The following is a 12675-nucleotide window of genomic DNA, read 5'->3' as shown; positions in this document are numbered from 1 at the left end:
TGAGAAATAGCTGTGAGCACAGGTGCTAAAGAAAAAAAAATAGGAAAGTTAGATATTAGGAGAGTGTGCAGCAGTTACCTGTTTGCTCATAGTGGGTTTGAGCAGGTGCTGCTGTTGCTGAGGCTGCTGCTGTGGTGACTGTTGAGTGCTCTGACTGGTGGTTCCCTGTGGACTCTGGCTTTCCCTGACAGAGCTCTGCTGGTGGGGCAGGCCCGGGGCAGTGTTGTCTTTGACGGAGAGCTGCCGGGGCCCATGCTGCCTGCCGTAGCCGGATTCTGGCGACTGGAGAAGGTTTCCGCTTTGCGGCCTAGTTTTTGCAGGAGCAGAGGGTGCAGCAGCTGCGCTGACGGACAGCTGATGGGAGGTCTGGGATTTGACACGCTGGGTGGGAGGCGGAGCAACAGAACTCTGCCGCATAGGTTGGACTGTGGAGGGAGGCGTGGTGGCCAGGGAGGAATGGGAGGTTCCCGTCTGGGAGGCCATGCCCATCATTTGTTGCTGTTGGAGATTATCCTTGAAAAACACGTGAATGATAAATTAACATTTATACTAATTCACTTATCAGATTGGAAAAAAATTCAGTGGGTTGCCACACTCGGGTAAATTGCCTCAAATACTAATGAGACAATAAAATGTAGTAACAGAAGTTCAGTTCGAATGATGAATTGATGTGTTTCAAGCATTTTGAGATTCAGTCTATGAAGGTGATGTAACAGTAGAAACATGGAGTTATTATTCATCTCTTCCACAGTGTGCCTTTTGCCTTGTCTCCCTCGCCTCCCCCCCAACCAGTCGCAGCAGATGGCTGCACCTCCCTGAGCCTAGTTCTGCTGGACGTTTCTTCCTTTCAAAAGGGAGTTTTTTATTCCCACTGTTGCTAAAGTGCTTGCTCATAGGGGGTCATTTGATTGTTGGAGTTTTCTCTGTATTATTGTAGTATCTTTAATAATAATAATGTATACTTTATTGATCCCTGTGGGGAAATTCCTCTCTGCATTTAACCCATTCACTGTGAAGCAGTGAATGAAGCACTTTACCTTACAATATTACGCACCTTGAGGTGCTCCAGTGCTTTATTCTAGCTCAGTATCTTGCTCAAGCACCCATAGACATACAGACCAGGTGGGCTGAAGATTCATCCACTAACCCTCCAATAAAAGGACAACCCACGTTACCCAATCAAATTCCAGCTTACAGCACCTGGTATCAGCACCAGACACTCAAGGATCCAAGTACTAACCAGGCCTGATTCTGCTTAGCTTCCTAGATTGGATAAAACTGGGAATTGACAGAACCAATGCAGCCCCTTGTCGGATGAGGCCTGCATGGCATTCTAGTTTGATTCAGCTTTTCTGACAGGCAACTTGTGTTTTGGCTTTTTACATTGGTGCTCCTGCAGTGTGATGTGTGATGTAATGTAATGTGATGTAATGCAAAAAGTGAGACACTTTTTCAAGTTTGACCCGGTACGCCATGTTTATGACAGGTTTACGTTGTCCTGGTTGATGTCAAGCTGTCATCACAAAGACATATCAATCAATGTAACTTTGTAATAAAAATGACATCGTGACACTTAATGACAACAATCATAAACATTCACAAAGACTTGTGACTTTGTGACAAGAAGACTTTGTCATGACTTCTTATGATGGCGTCATGTCTTAAGCTCATCCCTAAAAAAAGTGTGTTACCATCACACTAGACAAAGAAAAACTGCAAATCAGAATCAGAATCATATATTATCAATTAATATATATTATATATTCCTAATAAATGTTGGAATAAAGAGATCTTTTTGGTGATTGACTCTTAAAGCTCGGCTCCACTGTCAAAGAAAGGCCCAATTTTTGAGGGTTTCAGTAAACACGTTCAAACGTTTTCGGGCCTAGTTGATAGTTTCAGGTCTTACTGATCAAAACATGAAGTTCATGTGATGTCTGTTCCCAAAATGCTAAGCTTGCTAAGATGAAAACAGAATATTGCAAATCTATCGGTGACATCACGGTGGCTACGTTGATCTGCGTTATATAAACCGGCCCACATTTTGCTTAACATGTGAACAATTACATATCCACTACAATTCCAGGAGAAGATCACAGCCGCATTTTTGAATCATCACTGAATCTTCTGCAGTAGCCTCTCCCAGCCACTGGGCTGGGCTCAGCAATTTTATGGTTCCAGTCTTTTTATCAGGTTCTAGAGAAAGCACTGGCACTGCTTCGGAGCAAAAGAGGTATGAAGCATACTCACTGAAGGACTTTCATAACAAATTGATTAGAGTGGAATCAAACAAATCTTCTGGAACCAATTTAATTATCAATGATTCATAATTTACTGTTTTCAAGTTAGAAAATCGTTGGCGTTTATTTTAGAGCATTTTGGGATTTTTTACAGTCTGGTTTGTACAAAAGAACTGAAGCTCAGGTTATGAGACTGTGATTATATTTTTTTAATCAATGTCTATAACATTGTTCCTTTTTTATCCTTTGTGCATAATGAAAATACTAATTCAACATCTATAGTAATACCATTTCACATGTAAACATTATTACATAGCGAATTTATGACATTACAGAAATACAGTGAGAGTCCATTTACCTGCATATGCATGGACATCTGCCTGCGTCCATAGTCAGCCCTGCTGTAGTCGTCACTGTAGCTATGTGAGTGGATGATGCTGGGTTGTCCCAGGTGACCGTCCCTGGTCCTGAGGGTGGACAGATCCTCACTGCGAGAGAACCCTCCATGGGCGAACTGTGGGATGTAGGACTGGTGAGAGGGTTCGGGCTCTGGGGCCAGGAGAAGGGGTGCGGGGGGTTGAGCCCGGCTGTGCTGGTGATGGAGCTGTTGCTGTTGAGGCCCATCAGCAGTCGCCAGATGAAAGAGGGGATTCTGGAAGGAAAGCGGGTAGCGCATGGCGGCGGCCTGCTGTTGCTGCTGCTGGGATAGCGAGTCGGTGGTGGTGCCCATCTGGCTCAGCTGGCTCAGCCGGAGGCCACCGGACATGCTGGAGCCGCCAGAGCCAGCTGACAACCTCCCACCGGCCCGCAGCTGGCTGCTCAGGCCCGACCCCAGGCCGCCACCGCCTCCGCTGCTCAGCCCGCCGAAGCTGCCCATACCGGCGATGGAGGCCTGGGAGGAGTTGAGCATGTCCACCGACTGCAGGTTAGACACGCTGTTCATTCGGGAATCCTGGAGGTCCATCATAGATACGCTTTTATTGACACTGAGCACCTAAATAATAAGGGATATGAGAGGCTAGTGTGCCCCCTGTTATTGCTTATGTTAGGTGGCCACGGATGATGGGTGAGGGTGGTGCGGGTGTTTTTACCGCGAGGCCTGCCTGGTTATCGGAATGCATCAAAGTATTTCCCAGGAAATACCGCTAGGATGAGTTGCGTGGTGAATCAGTGGGAAAAAAGCAGATGTCATGATATACTAGAGCCTCGATCACACGATGGCAGATTCTTACAGTATGACCAACATGCACGTCATACTAATCTCACCTTGATAAAGGTAAACCTAGCGGATGGGATGGTGATTCCCCGAGTCAGTGTGGTAAAACTCACCTTAGGATCAGGTTCTGTGATATCCGAGCTGCTCGTGCAGTACGCTGGGCTGGATCGGGCCAGGGGAGGGCGTGATACGTAAAACATGTCTTTGGAGGATGCTCGATGAGGATGGTCACGGTCCTGAAAACTCATCTGGGTACGAGATGGCATGACCCCTCCGGTGGATGTAGGGGAAGGCAAACGGGTGATATCTATAGAGCTGGAGAACAGCAGAAACAGGAGGTGAGGAGTCTAACAAACTCTACACTCTTCCCCTATGAACAGTTTATTTAGACACTATATTACTATATTATTATGATTGCAAGTTGAAAGCTAAATACAACAGCGCTGGAAGAAGCATCTGAATCGTTTCTTCAGTCGGTTAAAATCAAGACTGAACGCTTCCTCTGTTATTAAACTAGGATGTATCACTCTATCAGGCTTTTATCTATAACTAAATTCAATGTAACAAGCAAATGTGCGGTGTGTGGAAAGGGCGAGAAGGTCCTTGAACATATGTAAGCTGCCACAATTACATAAACATGAATTAAATATCTTCTCCATCTTGCTCTGGTCATGCTGATTATTTTTTACCCAGTTTTATGCAGTGTTAAGATAAGTTCAGTGGTTCTGAACATAAAGCTGAAATCCCCTCTATAGAGTCACTGGAACAATCTGAAGTGGATTAATCTGATTAAAATTACGAGTAAGAGGGTAGGGGAAAGTTCTGCTGCAAAAATCTGTATTTTCTTCCTCTAATTTTAGGCTTTTGGAAAAATTTTGTTGGATGTTGTTACCTTAAAATGTTATTTAAATGAAACCTTAGTAAGATGTCTCTCCGAGGAGATCTAGGCAACCGAAAGTTGCCATGTGGCACTAGACAGAAAAAACAAGGCTGCATGCAAAAAGGTTCAAGGCCAATTTTCTTAAGCAGCGCTCTGCATTTTTAAAATAATGACACAGCTTTTTCATTGAAAAAAAATTAGCTAAAAAAACAAATCTCTAGCTGTTACATAAATGTAGTGCAGAAAAAAGAGCCACATCTCCCGTAGTATTTTTACCTACTACTGCACAACAATGAGAAAAGAAGCATTTGTTGAAAGACTTTTTCAAATATGCACTGCAGCCCCAAACTTTCCTAGACTTCACTTGGCAATGGTAACCACAAGAAGGCAAATGTAAGATGCAGTCAGATGATGGATGTCCTTTGCAAAAGTATTTCCAGTAGTGGGAAACTGCATCATTTAAAAAGAACATCTTCTGGATTTTATTCTCTTGACACTCTGTGAAAACAACTCAGGTTTCAGCGTTTGAAACTGTTTAAAGTCTCAAATGTTCCTACCTATTAAGATCCCTCATCATGAGATTTTGGAACTCAGAAGAGATGCCCCTGTTGAAGCTGGGCCGTGACAGCAGCCTGTCCGACTGTCTCCCGGGCTCTCTGTCTGTCTGATGGCTGGGCTGCCTCTGGAGGTGTGGGTTACGCAAGGCCATGCTGATGTCATTCAGGAGACGAGGCAAAGGACCCAGTTTGATGATGGCATCCTGTGGTTGGAGGGAAAACAAAAAGAAATGGCACTTTAGCTACATATTCATTAAAAACATTTTTGTGTAATCTAATGTAAGTGTTTTTCAGTACGTCCATCCCATTCACCACGCACTGGAAATGTAATCACATGGAGTCTGATTTTGTGAAACATTTGAGGTGAGAAAACAACAAGACATTTTTTTTAGATGCAGCTTTTAAAACCGAGTCCTAAAATTACACATCGAATCTCAGCACGGCTTAGTCTGGCTGCACAATGTAAGCGATGTACTGTGTTATCAGAATGTTATCAACTGAATTATGTTTAGTTTTTAGTTTTACTTCACTTATTTTATGACATTATTTCACTTGCATGTGAGAAAGCACAACGTTGTTTTCCAGTTCCAGAGCAGCATGATTAGGAATGCAGCAGTATTATTACATATGAAACGACTACTTTGATGACTATAGTAGGTTAAATTCAGGATACTGTAGCGATAAATAACCCACTGTGGATTTTTTTGACGTATCATTTGATTTTTACCAGTATGGTTGCAGTTTATAACAACAGATATGATGCTTTGTGTTTACCTTGCTGAGTTGAGCCATGACCTCCCAGAGGAGACTGTGCAGTATAGACAGCTCCCTGCCCAGGTCGATGTAGCCCTCAAAAGCGCCTGCATTGCTGACACTGTCCAGGTTGGAGATCTCGTAGAGGAACTGCTGCATGGAGCCCCACTCCATTTCTAAAAACTCATTCATGAAACACATGTACTCCTCTTTGCTTCCAAACCTGCAGGTGGGAACAGACAGAACAGGGCGGGGAGGACATATGTGTGTGACAGGGAAAGTGGTAGAAAAAGAACTGAAAAATATTTTAGCAGGGAAATTAAATTGTAGCTACACTCAAAATCTTTGATTTAATAATAGTTTTTTCAAATAAATGTCATTAATTTCAACTGTTTTTGTATTAAAGCTCAAATTTTTAATAGTTTTGGGCACCGTAAAGAAGAAAAATCAAACAATTAAACGCATAAATTCATTTATTTATTTGTTTTTGTCATTGATGGTCAGCTTTTTTCCTTCCCTAAATACATGGATTAAAAAAAACAGAATTATTTTCATAAAGTGAAATAAATGAATGAAATGAAATAAAACTGACTTGGAGAAGTTAGCCAGGTTTTGCACTACTTTAGCGATGAGGGTGAGTGTGCGTGATGTCTGCTCATCTGGATACTCCTGGGTGAGGTTGAAAAGCGATGGCGACATGATAGCAGGACACAGGAAGCGCAGGAAAAGAGAACCGCTGATGAGGCGGTCGGCGATGTCTTCTCGACCCCTCTCAGCACAGCGCACTCGCCAGGAGGCAAAGACTTCCTTCAGCTCTCGAGGGAACACACTATAAAGCAACATAAAAGGTTTCAGGACAAACTAGGTACATTTAGATATTCCACCGAGAAGCTGTTTAAAAGCCTCATCTATCTTTATTATAGCGAAGAGAAATAAACACAGTCTAGTAAAGGAGTTGCTTTTTTTTGCATTATTAACTACTCACCAATGGGAATTAACAATCTTGCAGAGTGCCAATTCACAGCACATTCGAAGATTGGCTTGGTGGTCTGGTAATACAGAGGGTGGTATTCTCATGGGGTCAACTTCACAATTTTCTTCTGACTCATACAAGGCCCTTATGAACTCCCCTGCAAGAGACATTTCATTAGCAACAAGTTTTAGTGTTATTAATAAAGAAAACAACATCCACAACAAGATTAATACCAAAGAAATCAATTATGAGACAACAAACCGAGCATTGCCACACTACCACACTATGCTGTTTAAGTAGTCGTAGGTGAGGAGCTGTCTTATTGGCCAACAGCAAATTACAACAGTAGTTACTTTTAGCTCAAAGTATTTTCATACCAATATAGCATATAGAAAACAATTCTCAGAAATGGACTGCTGAGCAGAATTCACTGCACTGTAGTATTATTATTACGAGCACTTGGCACTTACTGGAAATCTCTGGAGAAACTGTCTGTCCCTTTACACTCCTATGCACTACCTTTATGAACACCAAAGCATTAAATGCACTCAGTGTTAGAAAATTAAGAGAAAACTTTACTGAGAAACAACTGAGAAACTGTTTGTCACGGTACTGGGCCATGAGGCCCAGGGTTTAAGTTCTAATGCATTTTTTGTGTCCACATGTGTAGTTTAACACATCTAGTTGTTTTCTAGTTTGCAGTTTAGTCCTTGGTTTCTTAGTCCCTTTTGTCATCTCACCTGGAACCTCACACTCCCGCACACGGTCCGCCCACCGCAGACCGTGACACTGTTTATGTTATCCTATATATTATTGTTTACTTGGAGTTAGCTTACCTTTATTTAACTATTATTTTATGCTGTTTTTTTTACCCACCTTTTTAAATTTGATAAAGTTTAAGTTTAATTAGGGCTTAAAGTTATGAAATATTAGATGGACTGTGTTATTTATTGTATTAATTGTCCATTTAAGGTGTCTGTTGAATGAAATGATAGTATTTTATTTGTATGTTACTTATTATAATTTCAAAGTACATCCTGATAATGAAGCCAGCTGGTGTACACTGATCACTTTATTCCACCCTCTTATCTAAATATGATCACTTTTAGCCTGTTAAAACCAAATAGCCACTGCCATGAAGCCCAAGTTGTCCATAAGACACTGAAGTCTTCATGTTCATCCTACAATCCAGAATAATGATGGCTGAATACAATTATGTTAAATAAGTTCTCGATTTCGTATGAACTCAAGCAAACATTCATTAATGAAACCAGGCTAACGATAACAACATATCGAGCTCGCTGCTTCCTCTCAGGAAGTCGTATTTCTCGCCTTTTGAGGAGAGCTGCTTCTTGATCTCACCGCCAACAGACTTGTGCTGAGCTCGGATAATCACATAATTCAATATATCATCAAACTCCACACAGCAGTGCAAAAAAGACACAAGTTTGAGTACCACGAATAAGTTGAAAAATAATAAAATTCCCCACACCCAACCAAACTATCTTCTGCATGCAAAAACACTAAGGCATGCTGAGAGAAAGTTGGGTCTCTTAAGTAGGATTTTTTCCCCCCTTTAATTAAAAGTTTGGCTATTTCCCAACTTTCAAAAGTTGATCTGCTGAATTTTAAATTGGTTTGAACACAGGAGCGACTAAGTCAAACACTGCAAACGCTCCGACTCACCTATAGCATCCTTGAGGTACTTATGTCCAATCAGTTTGAGGTACTCTTCTATGGCTTTGGTGGCCAGAGTGTTCTCTCTGAAGATAAGGTGTTCTCGGTCGATGAATCTGTCTACCTCACACATTGCCATGTCCGATAGAAAATCCTGGAGAAAAGGGGAACCGAGTTACTATTTTCCTCCTAAAATAGTGTTTGTCAAGTAGAGGACTCAGTGATCCCATACCTTAGCTTTCCCTGTGCTCTGAAGTATATGCACCAGAGCACAGGCCACTTCCTCTTTGCTCTTGACACTCAGCACAGGCTCCAGCACAGCACACAGGGTGCGGTAGTTATTAGTGACATACTCTGCAAACTCCTTATACAGCTCCATGGGCAGGATGTTCATGGTCTGAAAGCGGGATTTGAGGCGTAGAGATGCATTGATGATCTTCCCTCCTCCGACACCAGCTCCCTTGGTGAGAACGCTGGGCTGGATGACCGGGTACCACTGCTCCACAAACTGACGTCCAGTGATGCTTGAGATGGGGATGCTTACGAGTCCTAAGTATGTGCTCTTTTCCTTAGACGTGAAAAGCAAAAACAAACATTAGCTGTGGTAAAGAAACATTGTTTCTTTCAGTTCTGCAGAGAAATATTTTAGAAAACTAATCTGAAAGTCGGAAATGTCAAAAAAAAAAGTTCATTTTAAGCTTCAGCAATGAATTAATTATGAGCAGCAGGACTAACGCTGGATCCCCGGAGTGCTGTTTGAAGCTAGAGCTTTACTGTGGCAGCGTTACTCTTGTACTGAGCTGAAAATGAGAATGACTGGTTTTGTGACTCAGTATTAAGTCACTTACTTCTTAAGTGCTAATGTTACACCTCACAGTATTACTCATGCATTTGCTTTATCTTTTAAATTGAAGTGTTTTCACTTTTAGTAAGAATCTACCCTGTCACCACAGGTGATTACCTCTTTACCTGTGGTATACCCCAAGGTTCAGTTTTAGGTCCTGCTATATTTTCTATCATATGCTTCTACCAGCTCTTAGTACTGTGCAGCAGATACACAGATATACCTTGCTGGAGACCTCTTGACCCTAAAAGCATAGTTGCTTTTTCAGTTTCACCTCTGTAGCACTGACTGCTCCATAAATAACATGACATCTCAGTCCTACAAACCTTCCATTGTAAAGCCCACTAACAGACATTTGGAAATACCATTTGATTCAGCTTTGAAGCACACATCGAGAGCAGCTGTTCAGATCTGTCTGCATCTCAGAAATAAAACCAATGCTCTCACACAATTCATGCATTTATTTTCTCATGGCTGGACTACTTCATCTCCCTCTTTTGGGGCATACATGAAAAGTCACTCTGCCCTGAAACTAGCTCAGAAAGTTCCCTACTGGTTACACGGTCCTGGCTTCTCTCCACTGGCTTCTTGTGCATTTTGCAACTGATTTTAAGAATTTACTGATCACAATTAAAGAACATCTGCGGCCGCAAGCTATGCAGCAAAACAGTTGGCCCAATTTGAACTAGTTCATAGCCTTAGATCCTCAGGTAGGTCCTTCAAGCTGTTCCAAAGTCGAGGCTGAAATCTAAAGGCGACTGTCGGGATTCTTTGACTTTAGAACAACCTGGCTGAGTAAGTAGGGCTCAGACAATCAGGGAAATCCTTTAAATTGTGTCCTACAACACTGGCTTGCAGATTTCACTTTATGCGATCTATTTTATTTATATTTTTAGTATTATTTATCCTTTGTTTTGTTTGTTTGTTGTTGTTTTTTTTGCCTCACTTGTCTTATTTAGTATCTTTTCAGGACTTTTATTCTTTTATTAGTATCTATATTGACATTTTTCATTTGCATTTCTGTTTCCTGTTTTGTCTTGTTGCTGTTATAACTATTGCATTTAGTTTATCCTGATTTTGCTTTGCTTTGTTATTAATGATGTTATATAAATAAAGCTAGTATAATTAATGTTGTTGATGTAGATGTGATAATAAGAAAATAAAAAAATAAGTCGATAAAATTCAACTTTAGGATATTTCAATTGTATTCGTTTCAACAACTTTAAGTTAATATAAATGACTCATTTTCAGACCTTTATGCTACCCTACAGTTCTCTGTGTCACCTTGCGTCTCTTCTTGTCTGTCTCCTTGTATAGATGAAGGCGTAGGTTGCGGACAGCTGGCAGGTTGTTGAATTCAAAGTGCTCGCCCCAGAAAACGGTGTCGGTGCGGGGCTTGCTGGTGGTGCGTGCATACAGCATGTCGTCCAAACATAGTTCGCAGTAGTATCGTTTCTTTGCTGGAAGCTCGCGGGCCTCTATGATCCACAGTTTGAGCACATTGTCCACCCTCCGGCTGTTGTCCTGTGTGGAGAGAAAGTCAGGTCAAACAAGGTCAAGCATGTCTGATAAAACATTTAAAAGCTTTACAAAGACAAGATGATACAATGCAGGAGGAAACATGACAGACGGCAAAGAAAAAAAGACGTGGAAGCAGAGAGAGTGTGTGCAAATAAAAGGCGACAGCAGGTCAGCCTGCAGGAGAAAAGAGTAAATGACAGGAAATAAATGTCTGGTGACATGGCGGTTTGGCTACTATGATAGTGGGTTGTACTTGATAAATTGCTCTCAACTCTCATCTTGGATACAGAGACAGAAAACAGCATGAGAAACACACAAGAGAAAGAGAACAGAAAATAATGAAGAATGATTCTTTTTATGGATAAAACAAAGTAATCCCCTTAGACATAGAAAAAACACAAATGACACAATACACATGTGCTGCAAACACAATGGACTAAAAATGCTCCTATGGACTGCTACATTCCCTAATCATGATCACAAAGCCCAGCTATATTTGACATCCCCCATGGGAGGAGAGAGTGCTCTGTTGATTACAGAATGATGTTTCAGTAACTGGGAGTCATTTCAATTGGGCTCAAATGCCACTGTTGATGGCCCCCCTGTTTGCTTCAGACTATTTAAGTCCTAATTTAGACGGCCAAATACGTGAGCATCATCAAGATCAACAGCTCTAACGTCTCCATTTGTATGCTCTTTGATAACCAGCGCCAAACACAAGGCATAATTAATTCCAGACCTCTGAGTTTGAATGTGCTGGGCATCTGGTGGCTCAGTTTGCTAGTGCACATACAGTGCAGCAGAGCCAGCATGTGCTCAAGTCCTCCACCTTGATATTATGTTACACATTCCCTTTTGCCAGTATATTTCAATTGTATTACCAAAAGACTAGTGGAATGCTAAATTAAGGTGGAATAAATACTTTTTTCCTGAAAACCAAGCAATCACGGCCAAAAAAAGGAATTAAAAGACTCTAGAAAATTACAAAGAATAATGATAATCCTTCTCTCTGCAGTTAGTCTTATCGCTTATGGTGCATCTGGTCTGAGAAGAAGAGTGCGTGTTGTTTTGGGGGAGTAGGAGGAGAGATTTTGGAGAAAGCGCCTGTTTGGAGTCCTTGGAGCTCCGTGACTCATCCAGGACCCCTGCGGCCGCAGCATCTGGACGAGGCGTTCAACTCTGGTGATGTTTCATCTCAGTCTCGCTTAATAACCCTTTAGTCTCTGGTTGCCATCTAAGCTGCGTATCTCACATGTCTGCTCACTTTTAACAACACTGAGGGGAAATATGGGAGAGTTTTACTTTACGATGGAATTTGGATTAAAATGAGGATATTAATTATATATGGAGCGAGCATGAAGGGCGATAAGTCTTTTTTAAGATGTGAAGACGCAAATAACATTATAGTACCTTAAAGCTACACTGGAAACGACTTTCCATATGAAAATACACCATCTTGTAGTGTTTAAAAAATACAAGTATATCATCTGCAAAAACTGGTGTCAGATACAAGCACATGGAAAATGAACCTCATGTTAAAACAACATCATGCATTTAATTAAATTGCTTGATTTAACCTCATAAATGTGTCTGTTGTCCTGTCTTCCTCCTTTACAGACGGCTGCTCCTCCCTGAGCCTAGTTCTGCTGGACGTTTCTTCCTTTTAAAGGGACGTTTTTCATTCCCACTGTTGCCAAGTGCTTGCTCATAGGGGGTCATTTGATTGTTGGGGGTTTTACCTTACAATATAGAGTGCCTTGTTGTTGTGATTTGACGCTATATAAATAAAAGTTAAATTGAATTTTTCAGGTTCACAAAATAAATGATTATTAGCATAATCAGTCCTGTAGTGGTTAATACATGTTTTGAGATCAGGAGGAGATATATAAAGTGCAGCATCCACAGTAAAATATGAGGCTCCATCCATTGTAGCAACTAAGCATGACCAGTGCCCCGAAAATTGACTTTTACTAGCAAGTCTGCCTGCACTGCTTATATTTTCCAAAGGAAAATA

The 12675-nt window shown here is 41.4% G+C and overlaps 1 protein-coding gene across 11 annotated transcripts in view; it reads right to left on the bottom strand.

Annotated features, from left to right (window-relative positions):
- syngap1b (synaptic Ras GTPase activating protein 1b) overlaps positions 1-12675 on the bottom strand; it is a 173387-nt gene that overhangs the window by 24372 nt on the left and 136340 nt on the right. For 7 of the 11 annotated variants that reach the window (XM_040030787.1, XM_040030790.1, XM_040030784.1 and 4 more), the window contains 10 exons: positions 10425-10664; positions 8529-8864; positions 8306-8450; positions 6632-6776; positions 6239-6475; positions 5668-5869; positions 4894-5096; positions 3570-3771; positions 2599-3234; positions 79-513 (listed from right to left, as the gene is read on the bottom strand). In XM_040030787.1, the coding sequence (XP_039886721.1) occupies positions 79-513; positions 2599-3234; positions 3570-3771; positions 4894-5096; positions 5668-5869; positions 6239-6475; positions 6632-6776; positions 8306-8450; positions 8529-8864; positions 10425-10664 (2781 nt within the window). The remainder of the gene's footprint in view (positions 1-78; positions 514-2598; positions 3235-3569; positions 3772-4893; positions 5097-5667; positions 5870-6238; positions 6476-6631; positions 6777-8305; positions 8451-8528; positions 8865-10424; positions 10665-12675) is intronic. The other 4 variants (XM_040030785.1, XM_040030786.1, XM_040030791.1 and 1 more) reach the window with 4 other exon arrangements.

This window comes from Simochromis diagramma, unplaced genomic scaffold (assembly GCF_900408965.1).
Source record: "Simochromis diagramma unplaced genomic scaffold, fSimDia1.1 OVJJ01000361.1, whole genome shotgun sequence".
Lineage (NCBI taxonomy): Eukaryota > Metazoa > Chordata > Actinopteri > Cichliformes > Cichlidae > Simochromis > Simochromis diagramma.
This window is presented reverse-complemented; position numbering and strand designations above follow the sequence as displayed.